The sequence below is a fragment of the Syngnathoides biaculeatus genome, chromosome 6 (assembly GCF_019802595.1).
Source record: "Syngnathoides biaculeatus isolate LvHL_M chromosome 6, ASM1980259v1, whole genome shotgun sequence".
NCBI lineage: Eukaryota > Metazoa > Chordata > Actinopteri > Syngnathiformes > Syngnathidae > Syngnathoides > Syngnathoides biaculeatus.
Window position 1 is genome coordinate 9,548,939 of NC_084645.1, and position 26,380 is coordinate 9,575,318.

General features: G+C 41.3%; 1 protein-coding gene across 12 annotated transcripts in view; it reads left to right on the plus strand.

Annotated features, from left to right (window-relative positions):
• The window catches only part of LOC133502182 (protein lava lamp-like), a 47,273-nt gene extending 21,580 nt beyond the window's left edge, over positions 1-25,693 (plus strand). For 11 of the 12 annotated variants that reach the window (XM_061822687.1, XM_061822675.1, XM_061822685.1 and 8 more), the window contains 13 exons: positions 70-206; positions 13,472-13,551; positions 13,710-13,835; positions 13,964-14,023; positions 14,230-14,334; positions 17,007-17,078; positions 17,226-17,303; positions 17,638-17,809; positions 18,031-19,520; positions 20,890-20,983; positions 21,112-21,248; positions 22,413-22,486; positions 24,159-25,693. In XM_061822687.1, coding sequence (XP_061678671.1) covers positions 70-206; positions 13,472-13,551; positions 13,710-13,835; positions 13,964-14,023; positions 14,230-14,334; positions 17,007-17,078; positions 17,226-17,303; positions 17,638-17,809; positions 18,031-19,520; positions 20,890-20,983; positions 21,112-21,248; positions 22,413-22,486; positions 24,159-24,324 — 2,791 coding nt within the window. In that variant the 3' untranslated portion in view covers positions 24,325-25,693. The remainder of the gene's footprint in view (positions 1-69; positions 207-13,471; positions 13,552-13,709; positions 13,836-13,963; positions 14,024-14,229; positions 14,335-17,006; positions 17,079-17,225; positions 17,304-17,637; positions 17,810-18,030; positions 19,521-20,889; positions 20,984-21,111; positions 21,249-22,412; positions 22,487-24,158) is intronic. The other variant, XM_061822681.1, reaches the window with a different exon arrangement.
• Positions 25,694-26,380: the final 687 nt, after the last annotated feature.

The window sequence follows — 26,380 nt, forward strand, 5'->3', positions numbered from 1 at the left end:
CCTCTTCAGTGTTTAAGTGCAGCAGTAATTACTTTGTCTGTTTGGCATATTTTTTGTGTGTTTTTGACAGGAACAGAAGCAAACTTTGCAGATTCAGTCCAAAGACAGTCACCTGATCCAAATAGGAGAGGTTGAGAAAAGATTTGGTGCACTATCTAGGCAGTGTGTCACACTCAAGAAGGCACACGAGCAACTGGAGCAGAATGGTAACTGAAGGGTATTCACAAATGAAATTGTAGAGTTTTGTTTAGGTTTCTGCAACATTGTTCAGTTGTGGTGAAGTTAGAATCAGCTTTATTGACCAAGTATGTTGCAATACAAATACTTGGGGTCAACAATCCAGAGTAATGGTGGGTGTGGTAAGGAAGTGAAAAAACTGGTCCAAGCAGGTTGGAACAGCTGGCGGAAGGTGTCTGCTGTGGTATGTAACAGAAGAGTCTCTGCTAGGATGAGGGGCAAAGTTTATAAAACAATGGTGAGACCAGCCATGATGTACGGCTTAGAGATGGTGGCACTGACAACAGGAAGCTGAACTGGCGATGGCAGAAATGAAGATGTTGAGTTTCTCTCTATGAGTGAGTAGGTCGTATAGGATTATAAATGAGCTTATTAGAGGAACAGCCAAAATTGGCTCTTTTGGAAATAAGGTTTGAGAAAGCAGACTTCGATGGTTTGGACATGTCCAGAGGGGAGAGAGTGAGTATATTGGTTGAAAGCTGCTTAGGATGGAGCTACCAGGCAAAAGAGTGAGAGGAAGACCAAAGAGAAGGTTGATGAATGTTGTGAGGGAAGACATGATGGCCGTTGGTGTTAGAGAGGAAAATCCAGGAGTTAGGCTTACGTGAGAAAAGAAGATTCGCTGTGACGACCCCAGACAGGACGGAAAAGAAGAAGAGACATTGCAATACACACAAGGAATTTTTCCCAGTAGTTCAAGGCACTCTAGCATAACGACAAACAGCCAGTCATATTATAATCAAGCCAGTAACAATCAACCGTATGCGAAGAGGGCGGAGTAACAAAACATTAAATGTACAAATAATGTGAACATGTCCTCAAAGAGATATGCAAAATTGGCAGCATGTAGCAATGAAATTGGAAGTTAACTGTTTAAGAGATTAATGGAAATGGGGAAGAAGCTATTGGAATTCCTGCTGGTTTTAGTTTACATTGTTCAACAGTTCCTACCTGAGGTCAAGAGCTAAAAGAGGTGGTGATCAGGATGAGGACGGTAAAAGAGTATTTTCCAAGTCCTTGTTTTACTTCTTGTGTGCAAGTCCTCAAGAGTGGGTAGGTGTGTAACTGATAATTTTTCAGAAGACTTGGCTGTCCGTTGCACTCTGTTTATATCTCTTCGTAGCCGCACCAAACCAGACTGTGATGGATGAACACAACTGATTCAATGACTGCTGTGTAGAACTGCATCGACAGCTCTTGTAGTAGTCTGTGCTTCGTCTGAAGTCGCAGGAAGTATGTCCTCAGCTAGGCCTTTTTAAGCATGGAGTCGATGATGATGTCCCATTTCAGGTCGTGAGAAATCTAATTTCTGGAACTTGAAGGTGTCGACGGCTAACACAGGGTAGTTGGACGGTGTGAGGAGCAGCTCTGCCAAAGGATGTTTCCAAAAGTCCACGATCATCTCTACCATTTTTAGCATATTCAGTCATCTGCAAATTTCAGGACTTTGACAGTAAGGTGTGTTGCAGTCCAGTCATTCATGTAGGGAGAGAAGCTTAGCAGAGTCAGTCCACATCCTTGGGTGGCCCCAGGGCTGATGGTGCGTGTGGAAGAGGTTTTGTCCCTCAGCCTCACTTGCTGTGTCCTGTCCGTCTGTGGAAGATAGCAGGCAAGATACTGAGCTGGAAAAGCATGGATGAGAGAAGTTTGGGGATGAATGTGTTGAGTAAATTGATAAAATGATACTACATCTGAAGCGACTTGGGAAAAGGTCTTATACCATATTAGATTTTGAAACAGCTGCCCAAAAACATTTGAAGACAACGCGGTTCATTGTGGGTGAAACCATCAATGAGCTGTCTTGACTCAATACTTTATGACTTTTGCAAAGCTATTGTCTGTGCTAACTGATTTGCAGCAAATCACATGGTTCAGGTTCTACCTGGAGTTAAGGAGTAATTTTGTAACCATTGGAGGTGGTCAATCTCCCGGATGGCAATGCTCTATGGGGTCCTTCAAGGGTCAGTTCTTGGACTTCCATTTAGCCTTGAAATGTTACCCTTAGGTAAAATTCTTCAGAACTTTAATTTTGACAATCATAGCTATGCAGATAACATAATGTAGAGTTATCTCTAGCAGTGTCTCTGCTATAGTCCAATTGGGGAGATAAAAAACTGTCATGGTCCTGCCGGTCCAGCCTTGGCTGTGTGGGTGGCCGCGCTGATTGGGAGGCGCACACCTGCGCCTCATCCTGGCTGATTCGCCCTGGTGTACATAGGACCATGGGGACGACTGGTCCGGCGCCAGATCGTTGCAACTCATGCCCCGTTCCTGCACTCCTGTATCTCTGATCGACAACCCGTGTGTACCGACCACCGCCCGTTCTCTGACCGACCCCGTAAGCCTGACTCCCTTGATACTCCTGCCTGCTTTGATCGTTCTCCCGTGTACCGACTCCTGCCTGCCCGCTGACCTGCTCTCTATGCCCGACGTCCTGACTACCACTGCTGCACCTGACTGACTGCCCGATCCCCGACCTTGGAATAATAAACGTTTTTCCCGAATTACACCTGCGTCTCCCGACTCCTGCATTTGGGTCCTACCTCCGTTCCGATGGATCATGACAAAAACTAGATGAGCTGAATTTTTCTTCAATTAAACCACAACAACTGTGATACAGTGTGCCCTTGCCCATTTGCGGTTGACCATTCGTGGTCCACATATTCTCGTATTTTGCTGAAGTTTTTTTTTTTATTTACCATAATTTCACAATCGTAGAGGTCTTAAATTATATTCTAAATAGATGAAGCGACACATTAGACATGGCACTTTACAATGTGGTGCACATTATGTGCACACTCAGTTCCAATATTTGCAAATGTTGTTTTGTGACCTGTCCAGCAAAGTACATTTAAATACACTTGTTACACTGTTAAGTGTTATTGACATCCTGCCAGCATGCTTTGCAGCACTAAGGAGGTCCTGAGAAGGTCCATAGTGCCGCAAAGCATCCTGGGAGCGTGGGAAAGCATGCTGGGAGCAAGTAAATAGTCTCTAAAGTGCATGTTTTATGTCAATTACTTATTGTGTCATTCTTTTGTTTTATTATTTGATAATTAAGATATTCCGTTTCCTGTAATTTTAGTTCCAATGTGACACCATGACTGTGTACAACATTGTAAGTAATGAGCTGCCTACACAGGCAGTGTGTGGGCTAATGTAAACTTTGTCTGCTTACAGAGGTGAAATGCAATTATTGCCTTATAAATGTCACCATTTGGTAGCTTACATACATGCTAAAAGCGTGCTAGCATGCATACTAACAGTGTAACCAGTGTCTTCAATTATACTTCATTGGACAAGTCACGCAACCATTGTGCATATGATGCATGCTGTCCAGCCATCCATCGAGATGGCAAGAAATCAACTCCTTAGAATGGGATGTGCTATGTCAGATGTACACAACAACAATGAAACTGAATCTGTTTTTCCACAGAGCCTAATGCTTTTCGAACAGAAATCACCTTTGTTTTGTTGGCTTTTAAGAAAAAAAGTGCTGGGAAACTGTAAATAGCCCACAGGAAGAACTCGAATTTTACTCAGACACAGAGGAGTTGTGAAAACACACAAAGGTTAAATATGTTCAAAGAGGCCATAATTAAACCTCTCTCATCATCCATCAATTTTCTGAGCCTCTTATCCACACGCGGGCCGCGGGAGTACTGGAGCCAATCCCAGCTGTCATCGGGCAGGATGCAGGGTACAACCTGAACTGGTTGCCAGTGAAACGCAGAGCACATGGAAACAGATAAAAGTCACACTCACAATCACACTTAGGAGCAATTTAGAGTCTCCAATTAATGCATGTTTTTGGGATGTGGGAGTCGGCATGCCCGAAGAAAATGCAGGCAGACACAGGGATTTGAACCACGGTCCTCAGATCTGTCAGGCCCACCCCTACAGCACTTGCCGTTGGTACATATCAGATATACTGTAGTTGTATTAATATTGCATCCATTATTCGCTGAATTTTGTTAATTGCGGGGGTGTAAGTAACGTAACTAACATGTATAACGAGGGAACACTTAATTGTTTGTGGCAATAAAGAACATGGACATGTTAAATTTCCCACAAGAGGAGACAACATCCTGGAGAATTTTTATTCATCTCACAAAGGAACCTACAAAGCCTTCCCACTTCCCCACCTGGGAGCCTCAGAACACATTACTGCTGGTTATGGTGACAAAGCCAGCCAAGAAGAAGATTCGGGTGTGGCCTGAGAGGCCATCAGAGGCACTCAAGGACTATTATCCCACCACAAACTGGAGCATGTTCAAATGGGCAGCCACCCACAATATCACAGACCTCCAGGAGTACACAGAGACTGTCACTGGCTACATGAGGAAGTGCACGGACAATGTAACGGTTTCCAGAACCATCTCCATCAGGGCCAGTCAGAAGCCATGGTTGACAGGGGAAGTCCATAGACTCCTGAAGGCCTGGAATGTTGCCTTCAGAGCTTGAGATGAAGTGAGCCTCAGGACAGCTAGCCCCAACCCTGTCATGTGGGATCCAAGAAGCTAAGAAGTAATACTCATGGAGGACAGCCAACCACTTTAGCGAGAGCAAAGACACCAGGAACCTGTAGTGTTGTATCCAGACCTTCACGGACTCAAGCACGCTCCCTCCCCCCATAGACCTGCGACAACTCCTCTTAGCTGCCGGATCAGCTCAAGGACTTCTTTGCTCGTTTTGAGGCAGATAACACCACCCCAGCACAGAAGATTCCTCTGCCTCCCAATGACCGGGTGCGGCTGCAGTCCCTGAACAATGTACGAAGAGCACACAGAAGGACTAATGCGAAAAATGCTTCTGGACTTTACGACATTCCTGGCAGCGTCCTGAGAGGCTGGTTGCATTCACTCCTCCTATCATTATGACGTGCTTTGAGTGGCTGTTCATGGAGCACATAAAATCCACCCTCAAATCCTTGCTGCACCCTACCTGTCATGAGCCATCGGTGTGGGGGAGGACCCAAATGCAGGACCCCAAGGCAAAGGCATAATGTTCAGTGGGTTTTAGTTCAGAAGCAGTGTTCGTACATGGTGACACAGTGCAAACTCAATGAACTGGCAAAGGCCAATGACAAAAACTCCAACCTAAATCCCTGTCAAATTACAGTCCGAATGTGAAACAGGTGTCAGAGTCAACAGTGCTGCAGTAGACCGGGTGAGCAGCACCAAATTCCTGACTGTACACATTTCCAAGACCTGTCCTGGACCACTAACAACACAGCACTGGCTAAAAAGGCTCAACAAGAGCCCTACTTGTTGCGGAAACTGAAGAGGGAGAGCCCTGTCCCCAATCATGATCTCCTTTTACAGATCACCAGTGTCACCTGCACCACCTCCTGCCGGAAGATCCTGCAACACACTGTGAGAGCAGCTGAAATGATCATCGGTGTCTCTCTCCCCTCTCTTCTGGACATTTATCACACCGACCTCACCCGCAAGGCCACCATGATTTGAGGTGACCACACTCACCCACCCCACACAAATTGTTGCCACCAGGAGGAGACTGCAGAGCCTTTGGATCAAAACCAGCAGGCTCAAAGACAGTTTCTTGCACCAGTCAGTCAGGATGCTCAACTCCCTCTCTGCTTTACCCCCATTATTATTATCCCTCTCTGGCACCCACCACTATTGCCTCGAGGGTTTAAATTAAGCTCTTGTACAAACTACACTTTAAGCACTCTTTTTGCTTTGTCCTTGCAGCACTGTGTAGACTGCCCAACTGATTATTCTGCTAAACTGTTGGTAATTGTATATAATTTAATACACTGTCATACACATAATTTTTGACCGTGTACATTGCTGCTCATAATGTCAATACCACACATTTATCTATCTAAATACAATGTCCAAGTGTCAAGTCCACCTCCACTCCATGTATTATCCTGAATTGGATGCACCTGTGTGAGGTCGTTAGCTCCATGGCTAACATGGCCAAGACCTAAGAGCTGTCCAAAGACACCAAAGACAAAATTGTACAACTCCACATGGCTGGAAAGGGCTATGGAGAAATTGCCAAACAACTTGGTGAAAAAAGGTCCACTGCTGGAGGAATCATTAGAAAATGGAAGAATCTAAACATCACGGGCAATCTAAATCGGAGCGGAGCCCCATGCAAGATAAGTCTCAATGATCATTAGAAAGGTGAGGAATCAGCCCAGGACAACACCACAGAACTTGATCAATCACATGAAAAGAGCTAGGACCAAGGTTTCCAAGGTGACTGTTGGTAATACAGCAAGACGTCATGGTTTGAAATCATGTACGGCATGGAAGGTTCCCCTGCTTAAATCCACACATGTCAAGGCCCGTCTTAAGTTTGCCAATGACCATTTGGATGATACAGAGGAGTCATGGGAGAAGGTTTTATGGTGAGATGAGACCAAAATGGAAGTTTTTGGTTATAGTTCCACTAATCATGTTTGGAGGAAGATGAATGATGAGTTCCATCCCAAGAATACTATCCCTACTGTGAAGCATGGGGGTGGTAGCATCATGCTTTGGGGGTGTTTTTCAGCACATGGGACAGAGCGACTGCACTGTATTAAGGAGAGGATGACTACGGCCATGTATTGTGAGATTTGGGGGAACAACCTCTTTCCTTCAGTCAGAGCAATGAAGATGGGTTGTGGGTGCGTCTTTCAACGTGACAAAGACCCGACGCACACAGTCAGGAAAACCAAGCAGTGGCTCCGTAAGAAGTATATCAAGGTTCTAACGTGGCCTAGCCAGCCTCCAGACCTAAACCCAATAGAAATTCTTTGGAGGGAGCTGAAACTCCATGTTTCCCAGCGACAGCCCAGAAACCTGTCTGATCTAGACAAAATCTGTGTGGAGAAGTGGGCCAAAATCCCTCCTGCAGTGTGTGCGAACCTGATGAACAACTACCGGAAACGTTTGACCTCTGTAATTGCAAACAAAGGCTACTGTACCAAATATTAACATTGGTTTTCTCAGGTGTTCAAACACTTATTTGCAGCTGTATCACAAAAAAAAATTGTTAAAAAAATCATACATTGTGATTTCTGGATTTTTCTTTTTAAATTATCTCTCTCACAGAGAACATGCCCCTATTATGAAATTTTCAGACCCCTCCATGATTTCTAAGTGGTCGAACTTGCAATATAGCTGAGTGTTCAAATACTTATTTTCTCCTCTGTACCTCAAATCACTCTCTTTAAAAACCAGAGACCAAGTCTGAAAGGTTGGTTTACTGAAAGATTTTGACTGACTTTCAATAGTCACATCAAATCAATTACTCAAACTGCCTCCTACCATCTGAAGGACATATATGCAGAGTGAAAGCTTGCATAGGCCAAGGACACCAGGGAAGCTCATCCATGCTTTTATCTCAAGTAGACTTGTCTATTCAAAACATGAAGTTCGCAGATGACAGCACGGTCATTAGCCTCATCAAAGACAGCCATGAGTCTGCGTATCGACAGAAAGTGGCGAGACTGGAACTTTGGTGTGGTCAGCACAACCTAGTATTGAACACTCTAAAGACTGTAGAGATGATTGTGGACTTCAGGAGGCATCCTTCACCACAGCTGCCCCTGACCCTTTCCAACTGTCGTGTGTCAACCATGAGGACCTTCAAGTTCTTGGGAATTACAGATTTGTCGCACGATTTGTCAGTTTAAACTGTTTCTTTTGCACAATTGTCAGTGCACTGGTCTATAACGGAAATCGGAAACCAGGGAAGGCACTCTGTATAAGCTTAACACACTGTGGGATGTTGACACTGTTATCTCCTACCTGTTCTAAATGAATAAGACTTTACATCTTGCACATCTGTGGGTCTTTTAAGAAATAGTTCCTATAAACAGAAATGTCTCTTGTTCTTTGTTCTTGTTACTTTGTTGTTCTTTGTTCTGAATGTCATACCAGGGCAGCGCTGACTGCCTTGTGTGTTTTTACACACTTGGCTGATAAAGCTGATTCTGAATCGGATTCTATTGTAATGGCCTTCTGGCTAGACTTCCCAAAAAGACTCACACACAAGAAGAATAAGTTGCCAACAGAAGTGACGTCAGCTGCAAGTGTCAATTTTTTTTCAGCCCTGGTTTTAATTTCTCCTTTTTTTCTCATGGTTTCTAAACGCTTTCTACTTAATCCTGCCTCAAAGTCTGTGCGGACCAACTTGCTCCTGTCCTCACAAATATCTTCAACAGGTCTCTAGAACTGTGTGAAGTACAACTTGCTTCAAACGTTCCACCATCATAGCGGTCCCTAAAAAAGCAGCAGTTTCAGGTCCTAATGACTTCAGGCCTGTTGCCTTGACATCTGTGGTCATGAAGTCCTTTGAACGGCTTGTTCTAGACTACCTCAAGAGTGTCACAGGTCCCCAGCTGGACCCACTGCAGTTTGCCCATCAAGCTAACAGGTCTGCGGATGATTCCGTCAACACGGGTCTGCACTTCATCCATGAACATCTCGACAGCGAGGGAAAACATGCGATGATCCTGTTCGTGAACTTCAGCTCTGCATTTAACACCATAATCCCTGAAATCCTCTCCTCCAAGCTTCACCAGCTCACCGTCTCGCCTACAGCAGGTGAGGCTGAGGGACACCACCTCATCCACGCGCACTATTAGTACCGGGCCACCACAAGGTTGTGTCCTCTCCCCTGTGCTCTTCTTGCTCTACACAAGTGACTGCACCTCGAGGCACCCAACAGCCAAACTCCTGCAGTACACAGGTGACATCATAGTCATTGGCCTCATCAAAGACAGCGACGAGACTGTGTATGGACAAGAAGTGGCGAGACAGGAGCTTTGGTGAGCCCAACGCAACCTGCCATTGAACACTCGAAAGACTGTAGAGATAATTGCGGACTTCAGGAGGCATTCTTCACCACATCTGCCCGTAATGCTGTCCAAATGTCTTGTGTCAACTGTCGAGACCTTCCAGTTCCTGAGAATTACAGTCACACAAGACCTGAAGTGGGTGACGCACATCAACTCTATCCTCAATAAAGCCCAGCAAAGCATGTACTTCTTGTGGCTTCTGAGGAAGCATGGCCTGTCACAAGAGCTGCTGAGACAGTTCTACACACCAGTCATCCAATCAGTACTGTGTACCTTCATCACAGTCTAGTTTAGGGCTGCCACAAAAAAGGACAAACTCCGACTGCAACGAACAATCAAAACCACTGAATGGATTGTCGGCAAGACCCTACCCACTTCTGAAGACTTGCACGCCACTCAAACTAGATACAGAGTGGGGAGGATAATTTCAGACCCTCCACATCCTGGCCACCAGCTCTTTCAGCTCATTCTGTCAGGGAAGCTCACCAGATCAATGCAAGTTAAAATGGGGGATACGTAATCCATAAGTCAGGGATGCTAAATGTGTTGATGTGCACGTCGGCGCCGCGTCCCCCGATCACGGTTTCGGCGTGCCGCGTCCCCCAATCATGGCTTTGGCGCGCTGCATCCCGTGATCACTGCTTCGCCACGCTGCGTCCGACGATCAGGGCTTCGGCCGGGGTGACTCATCACGTGCCGAGCTGGAGTGGATCATCTAGGTGCCAAGCGGGGCCCCTTTATGGCATTGTCGTCGCTCATGGCTGTCATACATCAGTCACTCACATTTGAAAAATGTATGGGTTTGATCAGTCATTCTCGCAGATAAAGTTTTGGGTGTGATTAAGGATGGAATCTCAAGACCTTAAAATAACTTACTGGATTAATGTAACATAACTGTAAATTAAAAATAAAATAAGTATACATAAATAAAATAGAAAACTAAAATTTCTAACTCAGAAATGATAATTTCCAATTTCAACTGATATCAGTAGAACATGATACAAATCGGTATTCAAAATTTTTCATCATTAAATCATTAAAAATTCCTGATATGACAAACTTTATTAGAAGAAAAGTGAAATGCACTAGCCTGTCATGGAATAAACCTGACCTGTCTATACCCGCAATGTCATGAAGATGCTGAGTTTCGTTCAACATTGGCGTTAGTGGCAACAAGCTAGCGATACGTTGTAACAAACATTCCTGTTGGCAATCGTGTTGTATTGTTGTGGGGGGCAGTGGGGGAAGCACACATCGTTCGACTGCCGTAAATAGGAGGCTGGCTTGCTAGAACACGCCTTTATGTGCGTGCGCTCGACATATTGGCCACACCTGACTAAAGTGACAAGGTGGATGATAGTCTAATGCTTATTTTTTGGGGGGGCACTGCCTCACGATTGACGCAATGAGCACCCCTGATGTAACTGAGTTTCCTTTGACTTATTATGTTGATGACTTTTGATGTAACTGCACTCGCAGTACATGAAGCAGCTTTCGGCCTAACTTCCGTACATGCTCAGTACGGTTAACTTGCATTTCCTGTTTCCGGGTGAATACTGGTTGTTTTGGAGCATGCTTGTTTAGTTAACAACGTTTATGAAATAAACACATAAATTAATGTCAGGGCTACACAAAATAAGTGACGTCTTTCAATATCTATTTTTTCTATTCGTAACAAATTTTAATGCGCGAGGAATTTCCATGCTCGACTTTGCAGATTTGCAACCACGGAAGCGCGCGACCGTGGTCGTGCTCGTCAAATGTGAGTGACTGCATACATACTGTCGGGGAATCTGTTGTTAGTTATAAGTGATCAACATATCATCTAAATATGGCTCGAAACGATGAGGTAATAGTAACCTTCACTTCAATCGATTGTGAGATGTTCTCTTCTTTGAAAAGAGCTTCCGTGTCAGAGGGGTGTCAGAAAAATCTGAAAATCTCTGTTGTTCCTCTCCCATAGCAGGTGCCACTAGATGTTTTCAATGGCGAATGTCCCAGTGTCACATCTGCTGCTGACGTTGCAGGCAATATGGCTACCACTTGGATGTCGAGTGAGACTTCCGCAACTTTGCGCATGGATGACATGCTCTCCACTCATATTTCAGGGATGATAATTTTCCGCCTATTCTCGGAATTCCAAGTTTTTTCAGCTGAAAATGTCATTTTTGTGGAACGTGTAAATCTGTTGAGAAAATTTGGGGCGGGGTAGGGTATGGCTTGACGCGGGGCGAGGCTGTGATCAAGACAGCATCTATTGGCAGCACTAGTCGGGAAATTAGTCACAGCTGTGATAGCGGACAACGGCATTGCTATCTGTTTACGGGATTGGTATCTGTTTGCATTAAATTTCTTGTTTATAATAACGACAACATTCCGATTTCCGGCAGCATTTTGGTGGTATTTCATCGGTATTTTCACTCTGATGTTAACATTTCATAGAGAAGCTTTCTGTTTCCTAGCAGTAGTTATAACTTATAAACATACGTATGCATATGTTATCGAGCGGCGAAAAGATGACGATAGTGCCAGGGAAATTGAAAAAGACCACGGGGTAAAAAATAGTTTCAGATGGGCTTGGCTTGGAAAAAGTGTAACTGTGCAGATAGGAACGAAAACTGTATCAACATGTCTAACCGAACACAAAAAGTCGACATTCCCGGCAAAGTGCTGTGCACTCTGTATTCTGATATGAACAATTATGGAAGCCGAGGAGCAAAAAATATCGAGGTGCATATCCAAGTCAGGAAACACAAAGATAATTTGAACGTAAATTTCTCAAATATTATATAAATGACAACTGCTAATATGATTAGGCCTATCTGTAGCACTGGCCCTGTAGATCACACATTTTATCGCTCACTTTTATATTTCATGTATAAATATATAAAAAAATTACTTGTGTACTTATTTCTGAAGTATAACTTGTAAGTACAGTAGCCCTTTTTATGTAAATTCTACATTTTCATTTTCATTCAATTATTTTGGTTGTTTGGACTCTTATTTTAAGTTTTCAAAATGTTTTGATGGCCATGTATTTACATTGTTAGAAGTAACCACAGGTCACCATTTAATAGTGTGTTTTATAAAAAAAAAATTGTTCCTCAAGGGGGGCGCACCCCCCTTTAAAACTCTCATGCACGCGTTGTGTGCGTTATGTCTGCCAAAGGCAGACATTTTCAGTTTGTCCAAATTGGTCATTCTCATCCCTGTATTTATTTTTTTGTATAGACATTGAAATGGATAATGTTATATCTATTTTTCATTACAATATCTATTTTAGAATGTTTATAGGAGGCTCAGCAACCTTTTGAGGCTGAGGGCTACTTCGTGAGCACCCATCGTATGAAGGGCTACGTGACCTGTTTGCGGCACATTTCAGACTCAGTTCATTCAACGTACATAAAATATTTCCGTTTTAATTTATTGTAAGAAATGACATTATAGGTATTTTAAAATTTAAATTCACGTAAGCAAGTCAGATTCAGAATTTAAAGCACAAATAATAGCAAGAATTTGTGGCCTATGGCATTTTTAGAACATACCTCGCGGGCGCCTTATGTGGTCCTCGTGGGCTACCATCCCCCCGCGGGCACCGCGTTGGTGACCCCTGGTTTATAGGCATGTCACTTGGGCTTTATATTCTTGATCAGCGAACCTACTATTTTGTGCCTTATACCGTTGATGGGACCCTCATATCCTGCTGGTCCAATTGGTATTAGTATTAGTAATATACTCTGTAGACTATTGCACGATTCATCACTTGAAACTGCTCCCTTTGCACAATTGTCATTGCATTAGTCTCTAACGGAAACCGCGAACGGGTAAGGGCACTCAGTACAAGCTTAACATGATTTGGGCCATTGACGCACTCTTAACTGTTCTAAATGAACAGTACACATCTGTGACTCTTATAAGGAATAGTTCCGATAAACAGAAATGTCTCTTGTTCTTTGTTCTTGTTAATTTGTTTGCTCTTTGTTCTAGATGTTATACAAGGGCGGCACCGACTGCTGTGTTCTTTCACCTTTACCAATAAAGCTGACTCTTAACGCCGATTCTGATTTTGGTTTTAATTTTGTAAAAGCTGTTTTAATTCTTAGTTTTCTAAATGCTTTTAATCATGTCAAGCACATTGAGTTAGCTTGTGTATAAAATGTGGTGTATAAATACACTCGCTTTAGTTTGCTTTGCTTTGAATGCACAGCTAAAGTCTACACCAGGATCCTTACATGGGTCCCTTTGCTGTCAAGATGTTCCAGGATGAAACACAGCCACATGTTAACTATTGAACTGAAGTTAAAACTGCAGCAACAATATCATGCCAACACATCCGGAGCATTGATACCAGCAGTCTGTTCAGCTGACACAAAGTCTGATTGTGTGTCCTTTGTGTGTTTTTTTTCCTGACAGTTAATGAAGCCATCAAAAGAAATGAAAAACTAACAGCTACAAATGAAAAACATGAAGCAACCATTCAGTCACTAATAAAGGTATGGTCGAATAATTTTTTACGAGGTAAAAAGTGAATAATGCACATGAATGAGCCTCGCATTTTGTTCACAGATCTGTAGTTGATATCTTAGCCAGAGCAAAGTAATCAGCTTCTTAAATTGTGGGACAGTTAATTTTAATCAATCATGTTTCTCAGGAGTTGCAGGAGGTCAACACCAAACTAATAAAGGCAAAGTTGTCATCGGTCCAACACAACAACACGTACAGCATGATGACACAAACAGAGCAGAATCTAAACCAGATGCGTTACAAACTGAGCAAGGTAACCAACAATTCTTAGTAAGCTAATTGAATTTGAATGGCACACATTTGCCATTCTGTATGTGTGACACAATAAGTGGAAGGAACCAAGCCACTGAACTGGTAATTAACTAATTTTCCCATGTTTAGGAAAAGGAAATAAACAAAAGACTACACGAAGAATATGCAGCTCTGCGTTCAGAGAAACAAGTGAGTAATTCCACAAATTATGAAAACTGTTTTGGTCTGTAATTCATTTCAAGTTATCTTAATTTCGTTTGCATTACATTTGGTCTTTTTTTATTTTTATTTTTTGTTTAAAATTTTGCTGAACAAAAAAAGTTGCTCTGGTATATATCTGTTTTAATGCTGTTCTACATATCTACTCTGTTAATTGTGTATTTGTGATGGTTCAGGAGGTGATAAGATCACTGCAGCACACTCAGCAGCTTTTTTTGAACCAGACACAGGCCGTGAACAGGCTAGAGCTACAGCTGCAGACACGAGAGGATCAGTACAAGGTCAGAACATGCATTGCAATATTTATTGTACGTGACAACAGACCTGCTGTTACTTTAATTATTATTTTTTTAACATTGTCCTGATTTTTAAGTTGTTTTTACGCACTGTTTTTACTATTTGGTGGAGGGATTAGTGACTTGAATCTCTCGAAACTAACTTACTCATAGTTTCAGGATTTCTACTTGAGGGTCCCCCCCCCCCAGTTTAATGTATGGCAATCAATCATTCATAATGATTAATGCTAATAATAAAACGGAATTTCAGCACATTGCTTCATTAATGAATATCCTCTTCTTAGGATCATGATTTACTTTGGGGTGGCACGGAAAGAAGATTCTGGATTTGCATCGAAAACTCTCTCGCATTACCATACTATGTGGTACCTGTACTTGTGTGGGATTTCTCAGCGCTCCCTGCATTCCTCCAAAAGTCTAAACATATCTCTGTTATGCAAATTGAAGACTTAAAATTGCCTCAAGGTTCAAGTATGACTGTCATTACATGTCATCAATAATGTATGATTGACAGGTAATCAACTGAAAGTTATCCACAATGAGTATTGATATGTGAGTTTGACCCCCTATACTAGGAAATAGGAATAGGAAATCTTTCAGTAATAGAGATAAAACGTATACAGCAATCAATAATAGCCAAAGCTTGCTGTCAATAGCCAATATAGTTTTACAGTGTGCCCATGCCCATTCGCAGTTTACTGTTTGCAGCCCCACATATTCAGAGATTTTGGCCTGTTTTTTTTTTCAAGTGACCGTATTTTCACTATTGTAAAGGTCTTGAATTATCTTCTAAATAGACAGGCACCACATTAGACATAGCACCTTATGTGCACACTGAGTTCCAACATTTGCAATTGTTGTTGTCAATTGTCCATCAAGGTAAACTGAAACACACTGACTACATTGTTAGCATGCATGTCAGCACAAGTACATGCATGTACTGTAATTTCTCGAAAATAATTTGCAAATTTTTCCAAAACTATTTTCTAAAACTTAACAGAGTGCATTATATTTAGGTATGAATGAAAAATAAAAAAAATACAATCACGTTGTATAGTTGTATACAGGAATGTAGCGTGGTAAAAAATGTATACATATATATTTTGATATTATATTCGATGTCTTATGTTACACATTTATATATATTACGGTAATGTGCTCCCCTAATCTGACCTCTCTGAGCTCCTCGGGGAGCTTGCATTTTATGGTCGTTAGCGTAGCATGCTTGTTGCTACTGCACCAATGATCAGAAACGACTGCCTGTGAGTTTGTTTTAACATAAACTAAGACAAAAAAATGTCCATTACAACGGCTACTTTTGCAGCTACTTTTAAAAGAAATGTCATCAATATTGCCGATGATGTCGCAAACCCGTGAGTAGAGCAGCAGTCCAAAACAATGATATCTCGTTTCAATGGCTTCAGGTGGGGATAAAAACAACTTGAGCTCAAACTATTTAATACAAGCGTCATGGGCACATTAAAACAAACAAAAAAAAAAAAACGGAGAGCGCACACGTTTTTTTTTTAAATGTGCCCATTACCCTTGTTTCTACGTAGTTTGAGCTCACATTGTTTTGATACCCACCTGACGCTACAGGAAAACTAAGGCGTCAGGTGGGCAAGAGGCTGCGCTGCAGAAACAAAACTCTTGGGATTCAAAAAATGTTTCCCCACAAACTATGGATGGCACAGAGGATGACATGCTGTGGGAGCAAAATAGGATCACTGTTCATGAATTCAGGAAGCACCAGAACTGGACCAAGTCACCAAAAGTAGCTACGATGGATATTTTTCAAATTGGAGATGAGCCAGATGTTGCTTTTGAAGTCTTGGACAAGGATGTGTAATGTAGAGGATAAACTTCACTTTGCACAAATGTTTTATGCACAAATATTTAATTCATTTTTTTTTCAAGTCAAACAGTGTTAAATATTTATTTAAGACTGTAATATGTGTTATCAACAGTATTAATAAAATGCTATGCCATCATTGAGCATTTATCTTAGTTGGTTGAGGGATTCTGTTCTGACAATTACAGGGACCAGGACAAGCGTGTCCTGTGGCCTGTTCCGAGATTATATTACAGCTATATCAGCACATGCATGCTAATTATTATTAATGATTGTTGCACAGACAGTTTTTTGAAAAACAATACAAGTACAAACCTAAGAAAATATAAGTACAGATAATTTCCAATATTTTGAGCATATGGGTAGTAGCAAATTGGTGGTGCGCATTGTACATTGGTAGAAGGGTTTTTCCTGATTTTTTTAGGTCAACTTTGGGGGTGTGCATTATACTTCAGGACGCAGTATACTGGAGAAATTACAGTATGTAAGCTACTATTTGATGGTGCTCATGAGGCAGCGAGTAATATTTACATTTCACATGTAAACAGAAGTTCATGTTGCCCCATATGTTACCTGTGTAGGCAGGTCATAACTGACGATGTTGTACACAATCACGGTGTCACATCAAAACTAAAATCATCACACTACAGCAAACAGAGTAGCATCACAAGCAAATAATAAAATAAATGAAAAAAACTCACAAAAGAACATGCATTTTAAGCACTATTTACATGCTTTTTGTTATATAAACTCATAAACATTTTGTATTGCATTAAAATGCATTGGGTGGTTAATTTTACTGCAGGCCCTCAAGCAGGAACATGAAGAGATGCAAGAGAAAACCAAGGCAATGGAAGAAAAAGTTTCCCAATTGACGGTGAGCTACTGTAGTTTATTTTGGACAACGTAATAATAGTTTCATTGTTAGAGACATTTAAAAAAGTAACGTTTTATTATGTAGTTTAAAAGGAGAAAATATTAGACATTACACATTGCTAAACAAAAGAAATTGTTTGACATCTAGAGTGAGCAGCAAGATTTTCAAGCACTGAAAGGGGCGCATGATAACCTCAGGCAGAAACACACCAAACTATCTGCACAGGTAAAAGTGCCTGCCCAAAACACACATGAGCTGGGGGTATGCATGAGATATATCTTGAATGTTATTTTGTACAGCCATTAATGACACCCAACAGAAAGACTGACCTGAATGTCTTTCGGTTAATGCATCAAATTAACGATTAAATCTATTCTATCCCTTCCACACATGAATCAGGAAACATTAACATTAAAACTAAATACTAGACTCCAAATCCACAACACCTGCTATTGACAAGGTTGATCAAGAAGTATTCTTAAATTTCAAGTGTGTGGATGTTTCTTGTTCTAAACACACATGGGAGATTGCACTGACATGTGTGTGTCTTTCTGCTCAGATGCTCCCTAGTCTTTTGGAGGGAACCAGAGAGAGACCTCCCGATGAACCCAAATCCAGCTTCATGCTGCCTGTCTTTGGCACCCTTCAGAACTCAGCAGTTTCTCAGTACAAAATCCCGGACTGTCTGGAATGTACAAGTATTAAGAATAAAGTGGATGGTGAAATTGGAGGTCAGCCAGCATTATACATACACAAGGAGATGAGCATACTTTATTACTGGTTCTTTTTCAAAGATTTAGTACGGTATCACATTTTAGACAGATTTGGGACATGCAAGAAAGAAACATTTTAGCATTGTTTTCTTATGAGCCTAATTTCAGTCAATGCAGTTTCACTACAACTTGAAGTCTTGCTTTTTTTTTTGTACCAATGCAATGTTTTATTCTTCCAGGACAAGGAACCCCAATGTTCCAAATGAAGTCCGAAACTCAACTGCAAGTTCAATGGGAGGAGACTTTTTCAATTCATTCACCCATAGGGCTCCTGGGACTCTTGGAAACAATGGACAGTGGTGATACCCTTTTGAATAAAAACACCAGACGCTATAACACAAGTGAAAAGCTCTCCAAAGAAGTGTCAAATCTCATTTGCTCTACTTCCCATCAGTCTGACAGTGAGTTGGCTAACAGCTTAGTGCATGAAATAACTATATCAAATTCCGGCAACGTGTCAGGCAATGACCAACTGACCAAACACAGAAAAAGTGACTATGGGAGTACAAGCCAACGTGGAGCAGACTGTAGTAGGATGGACAAAGTGAATGAAGTAAGCAACAATAGTGATGGAGGGCGCAGAAATGAATGTGAGCCGAGGAATACTGAAGATCTCTTGGAAGAAATGTGTACTGAAGAGCAGAAAAATATAATTATTTGCCAAACAGCTGATGGTGGGAACAGTGAAGAATATAACAGTATGGGTGCACACGAGTCCAACACAGAAATATCAGCAGAGATCAGTAATGGAGAGAAGGAGGAAGGAAAGACAGAAATGAAAGCCCAGACGACTTGTGATATAAAGTGCAACGATCTGCCAGACAGTGACTTTGTGGACATCAGTGAGAAAATAGGCTCTGTCTGTGAGGCGGACTGCCATCAAAAGGACACAGAGAAAGTTTCAGACCGCAGTCATGTAGAGATGACAGAATTTCATCTGCTTCAAGACATCAGCTGTCCTGAAGAGCAAAATTTCAACAATGGAGCGATTGCAATCACGCAAGAGGCTCAACACTTGTGTCAGGCTGATGCAGAGTCAGTCAATTCCTCGCTAACTGCAGTTGAGAAAACAGAAATGATGAGATTGGATGAATCAACAGCTAATTCTCACACAAAATTTTCCAGCCTGATTCAGTCAGCCGAGTCAGTGAGTCAGATAATGATCGAACCTACTAATAATACAAGCACCATGACTCACACAGATGAAATGAGTGGTAAAGACACATATGAGGTCAAGAAAACCATTGTTGATGCCAAAGGTGGAGCTCATAATCAGAGTACAGCTGATCTTACAAATGGAGGGATGGAAGATTTTGAAAGTGATGCATACAAGGAGGCCTGTGAGATGGCCTTTCAGACGCAACCTGTCAGGTTTGATAGGGATTTGAAAATGTCCATTAGTCACCAAGACAATTCAATGGATTCAAAGAACTCTGAAAGTGTTTTGTCAGGCTCAATTCAACTAAAAAATGGTAATGTTGAATTACTTGAGGTTTTCACATCTAAATTCCTTGAGCAGCCTGCTGTGAAAGAAACCCTCGTTAATGTGGAAGAATTGTCTTTGCCCATTTTAAAGACCTATCGGTCCTCGTTTGACTGGTGTGGTGCTATAAAACAGACAGTTCTTACCACAGCTACCGCTGACTGCAACCTGCAGCCGAATGCTCAGGTACACTTCCAAAAATATGTAAAATGATAATTTTGTGGTACTAACTTCAGGATCATTGTGATAGCAAGTCACTGATGGCTGGATCAGACTACAAGACAAATTTGAAAACGTGTAACTGGTCGATGCGACTGGCTACACTTGTTCCCATGATGACCACAACTGTGCACTGAACCAATGTATTGCGTGTGTGTCTGTGTGTGTGTGAATGACTTTCAAAATGAAAAACAAAACTGCATGATGGTTGTCACCAGTGCTCTGTAGAGGACATTAATTCAAAGATTGCTTCAGGTATTTTCATATACCTTTAATATAATACGGCTCACAAGCCGGTGACAAAGGATATGTAACCTACCAAGCTACTTCTAGCACAAAGAGTTGTATGTGAATATGCTGGCTTTCTGTCGAATCGTGCTAAAAAGTGTTGGTAAACATTTTTTTGTGTGTGTGAGTACATGTCAACGGAAAGCATGGAAGGTGCTGCACCTGTGACGTTACGCAATCCGATTGGTGGACGTTGCGCTGTTGGAGAGTTCTCACTGATATGTCTCACTACATGGAAGATATCCCCCAAAAAATCAAACATTCTTGATTCATTTTTGGCTCATTGGACCATTGTAGGTTGAAATTGTTATTTGTAGTGCAATCTTGGAAATCAGCTGCGATAGCTTATCAGGCCAATATAGGGGCTAAAATCATGCAGTCTGATCCAGGCATCAGGTTTTCTAGATATACTGGCACTGTTATTGTTTGATTGTAGAAAGAAGTAATCGTGAAAAATGTCTCAAATGTAACAATTATGTTGACTTATTTTAATAGTAAAGTAATGCAATATAGTCAATTGTTTCTCATACACTGCACCAGAAGACAGAAATGCATGTGAAAACATTTTGCTACGAAAACTATTAGGCATGAAGCATATATTTTGTATGTGTAATGATAGAGGCGGGTGCACGGTGAAACAGCTGTAGAGCGTTGCCCTCACAGTTCTGAGGACCGGGGTTCAAATCCTGGCTTGCCTGTGTGAAGTTTGCATGTTCTCCCTGTGCCTCTGTCGGTTTTCTCTGGGCATTCCAGTTTCCTCCTACATCCCCAGAAATGCATGAATTGAAGACTCTAAATTCCCCCTAGGTGTGACTGTGAGTGCGACTGTTGTCTGTCTCCATGTGCCCTGCAGTTGGCTGGCAAACAGTTCAGGGTGTACCCCGCCTCCTGCTCGATGACAATTGGGATTGGCTCCAGCACTCCCACGACGCTCATAAGGATAAGCGGCTCAGAAAATGGATGAATGGATAGATGGATGGATGGATGGATGATGAGAGAGGTTTAATTATGGTCTCTTTGAACATATTTAACCCTTGTGTGTTTTCAGAACTCCTCTGTGTCTGAGCAAAATTCAAGTTCTTCCTGCGGGCTACTTACACAGTTTCCCTGCACTTTTTCTCTTAAAAGGCAACAAAACAAAGGTGATTTCTGTTCGAAAAGCATTAGGCTCTGTGTAAAAACAGATGTTTCATTGTTGTTGATCTGACTACCATAGCACATCTCATTCTTATGAGTTGATTTTCTTTCCATCTCACTTTATTTTTCTCAGAACCCTTGATGATTATCAGAGCGTCCGACCTGTTGAAGGCCTCCAGCGCCCCTGGATCCACAGGATTTGGGAGGAAACATAAGATGAGAGAGTGGAGCATTTTCGGGGAGAGCTTCAAAGAAACATCAGCAATAGAAGTCTGTGACAGAGGCTAAACATTTGCTCATTATTCTTTGGGAGTTATTCAAACAGTTGTCCCAAGAACTAAGGCTACAACTTCTCAATCAAAAATTACATTGGGCATTACATTATTACTATTATTTATATTTTTTAATAATATTGTTATTGTTATTATTATTTTCAATAATATTTATTATTACTATTATTATTTTTAATTATATTTATTATTATTATTATTAGCAGTAGTAGTAGTAGTAGTTGTGGTAGTAGTACTGGTCGGTAGTATTAGTAGTAGTAGTATGGGGAACGACAAGAAAAGGTCGATCGCACTTACATATAACTGATACATTTGGACACTTTACCATTGAAGACCGCATTAGCTCATACCATAGCCACACTGAAACCAGTGCCTGTCATGTCTCCTACTGTATGATGACATTTAATGAGCTGTATTACAAACTGTTGTGGTCAGATGAGCTACAAGTAACAGTAACCTACATCTGGCCAAAGCATGAGACACAACAGTAGATGTAAAATACTTAAAGAATCACTTGGGTGGAATGTTGACTCAGGTCTTGATTGACGGATGTGTCAGTGCTGACCTCTGATATAATGTGTAGACACCTTAACAGAGAATAGAAATAATGACTGATGCGAGAAAATTTTTCAATCTCCCAGTCTTACTTAATCATCTGTCCATCACTTTTCAATGTTCTTTGTCATCTTATGCTCCTTCTGTTTTTCTAATTCAGTTTTTCACCATTTCACACACACTCATTCCAACTTTTATCACTATCACTCCAAACAGTCTCTGTGATTTATAAGATCCAGGTGCAGGCTATTGAAGGAGATATAGTGCAACACATTGGAAGTGTGAGGAACAAACTGGTCAAGTGAAAAAAAAAAAAAAAAAAGCTGGCTAAATTCTTCATTCTGTATGGAATCAACGCTGGGAACTTCTCATGAGTACAATCAGGGCCTGGATTGTCTCTTTGAAATGGATACTGTTACACTAGTTATTGTCTGCTCTGTTATCGTCCATCAGTTACAGTTCCTCAAGAGGCCTTTTTTCAGAAACTACTGTTTTATACCACACGGGGGTACATGATTCTCTTGCATTTGTGTGTCTGTGTGTGTCTGCATGTGCGTGTGTACGTGTGTCCGTGTGCATGTGTGTGTAGGAAAGCAGAGTGTCATTGCCTGCCCCTTCTTGTCCAGTTGCCAGCTTTTCCCGCACATGGCCCACTCCTTCTAGGTATGTTTATTCATATAGTTCGTTGTCACAATAAGCAACTTGACCGAATCCCAGTTCAAACTGTCCACTGTTGAAATATCCTTGAGCAAGTCACTGTACCCTAATTTGGTCTCAGGGGTCTTGGCGGTGCCTTGCATGGCAACAGCCGGCCATTGGTGCAGGAATGGGTGAATGCGATGTATAGAGTGCTGTGGCCACTGTGATGGTAGATAATGTGCGATATAAGTGTACTCCATTTAGTATGTAGAGTCGATATGTGTGTTTGGTTTTATATCTGGTTCAGGATTTGGATCATGAGTGCTTGGTCACAGGTCACAGTCCACTGCTCTTTCGGGATTAGCAGGCAAAGAGCTATGTGGTGGCAATGGTTGACCGTGGCCACCCAAGACACAAAACACGTTACCCCCACTGGCAGCCGCAACCACACCACCTGCGGGTTCAGCAGTCCTGCTGACAGAGCGGCCGCCCCGCGAATGGCCCTAATATAGCTAATTTTTTTCAATTGCTATTATACTTGTGATACACAATGTAGTGTTTTAATGAACCAATATACTGTACATTACAATTGTAGTTTCTTATGTATATTATTTTGTATATATGTTAGGGTTAACACATAAAACAGAAAACATCAAAACAATATGAGATGTATTTTACAACATAGTGGAACCTCTGATTTCAAACAACTTGAGAGTTTTACAAATCAGACTTCGACCAAAAAAATCTGAGTAAAGTTGGTGTTCAACCCAATTCTCATTGTCTGAATATCGGAGGAAAGCTGAAGCCACGTTGAACGTGTAGCCGAATCAAGCTGAGCGATGACAAATGCAAACAGGACGGTGCCGAGACACGCCACTGGCCACTTCGTGTCAAGCAGGCAGTCATCGTCAAGCAATCCGTGCTCAGCGTGTGAGCACACGAGTGCTTCTCAAGATTAGATAACAAAAATAGATAATTCCAGTACTTTAGCATTGCTACCATCAGCAAAGGAAAAAGAAAGTTAAACGAACCACAATGGATTCAAGGAATGAGATAATAGCTAAGTACAAAAATGGGGTGCGTGTTTGTTACGGTTCTTGCTAACTGGTATCGTATGCCTAAATCAACTATTTTGACTATCCTAAAAAAATAAAATGTAATAAAAGGTAATAATAGAAGAAATTGAGAACTTATTGAAGAATTACCCAGTCAAATCATGGAGGGGGACTTCGGTGTAATACTTCCTTCTTCCTTCCCTATCACACCGTGACCAAAAAAGGTCATTTATACACATTTAAGTTGCTTTAACTTTATGCATTTTTATTGTTTAAATACAGGGTGTACACATTTTTACATAAATAGAAATTAAAATGGGAATTTGCCATTTGGAGGGTGGGAACGGATTATACTCATTGACATCATTTCTTGTGGAATAAAATGTTTTGGAGGTTGAACAAATTGGACTTTGAACACTTCACAAGAACAAATTATGTTTGAACATTGAAATTCCACTTAATAATGACTATAATTTGTGATAGTTAATTGTAAATAGCAAAAGCCACATGCTGCTACTCTCAATTGTAATCTGACGGTAATTGTTTTAACAGTATTTCTTCAATGCTATTTCTATACTGCTGAAAGTCATTTCCATTCATTTTCATGGCTGATTTCTTTTCTTTCCCCTTTTCATGTGAAGTAAAACTTCTGTCCCCGGCGTACTTCCAAGATCAGATGCTGAGTTGGAACCTTTGTGCTCTCAGGAAGAGCAGCTGTCATCATTCAGAGCTCAGATATCGAAAATTGAACAATTCTTACAAACAGAAAGGCTCCACCTCTCCAAGCGACGACGCACAGACAACTAAACCAAGGTTTCAATGTTTTGAATGTAGTGTTTGCTCTAATTTAAAAATTACTTGGTGAATTATAGATTAAAATTAACTCAATATTGATAGCTATGGTAGCATTTCAAGTTCTATGTTACTGCTTTTGAGTTTATTTTGTACATCTCAAGAAGTTTCTTGTTCCACATTTATTGTTGATAAACAGCTGTGACAAGGCAAAGGAAGACTATGACCATTGTGTTACAATGTTCAGTGTTTTAGTGAATGAAATTAAATTTAGAGAGAGTTATTTTGTGTTTTGTTTTTGTTTTGTTATTTTTACAATACTCGAGAGTATCTGTAATGTTTTCCGTTGGCATGTTTTTGTATCTGTGGGAAATTCTTTTGAAGCATGCCATTAGCTTTACACAAATTGCTCAGATTAACAAACAGCAAAGGCCAAGATTTGTTTTAATTAACATTTAGTCTTTAATGGTCAACGGGGGTTGCAAGTCTCAGAGGGGCTCTAACTAGTCACACCTTTTTTCAACACCTTCTGTTTCTGCAGGGCTGGTCGGGAGTAACAACACCTATTAACATAGATTTAGAGCTACCAAACAGCTCATCCTAGCTCATTATGATTAACAAACATCAATTAACACACTGTAAGTCAAATTAAAACATTCTAATTAGCCTCTTGTTAACTTTATGTTCCCTGTGAGAGAATAACATATGGCCCTATGTTAGCATGAGCCATCTCACCACAGATAGTTAGCCACTAATTGCTGACAAATAGCTCTCGTCAATACACTAATGAGGAATTGTTAAAACCTGCTTGGTAAAGATTAAGGGACTAACTTATATTCAAATATAACAATCAGATGGGTATTCTTTGGTCTCTCGATGATCAGAGATAAAACCCATCCATCCAGCAATATAACTTTCTTCTAGTAAAATCCATCCATCCACCATTCATTTTCCAAACCGCTTATCCTCACAAGGTTCAGGGGACTGTCAGACCCTATCCCAGCTAACATTGGGCAAAGGCGAACTGGTCACGTCAGTCACAGGGTACATTTGAACACTATCATTGAGCAGGAATCGATCCCACACTGCCTGCGCCAAATTGAGTTGAGAATGGCTACTTCCACTACCAGAGGCAGTTACTGTATGTTTATCCTGTGTATGTACTTACAGTAACAGTTCTTATTCGCATGACTATAATTTGGGAAGTTTCTGCCTGCCAATGTATCTGTTACCAGATCCAAAGTTGCTCCAATCCACTTGAGACTCATCCTGCTCACTCGTTAAAATTAATGGTGCATAATGTGATGGTTAGCACAGCATCTCTGCATGGTCCATCTTCCTGCACTTACTGCTAATGAATACATCTGAATGTTAATGCTCTCATAAAGACATCTGGTGCATTTGAGTGGCTTTGTCCACCACTGCTGACCCTTATCCTTACTGTGAGCTTGGGGGTGGGTGGGTGTAAGATGGGGGAGGAGTGGAATGTTCAGGAGTTAATATTTTCACACACACTGTACAGTTGGCTCCCAGATCTAATTTCTTTTTATTCCTTTGTCACATACACACACGACACCCCCCTCCCCACACACACACCATAGATTATGAAGTTGTGGTTCTTTGAAACAGTCAATTACCCTCTCGCTGGGGAGGATACCTGCAGTTAATTACTGCTCAGTGTTTTATACGAAGAGTAAATAAGGAGACCACTGACATTCACATTCCATCAATGAGTCTCCAAGCACACACACCTGGCTTTGTGTGTATTTATGTCTGCGTTGCAATACTCTAGAGCACCATGGGAAAATAGTGTTTCCTATTTTCTGTGTTAGTTTAGAGGGCCCAAAATGTTCATTTTCTTTTTCACCAGGCCCCATCCCCCCAAAAATCTAAAAATGAGTTTTTAATTTTTAAAAGGGAGTACCTTTTAATTCAGATCTTGTGTTTAATATCATGACTGTGTGAAAGTTGTCACAATGTTGTGGCTGGTTGGTATCATGTGGTAGATATTGGATCAATGCTTAGATGGGTTAGTTTCTCTCTGTTAAATGGATTTGCAGAAACATTAGCA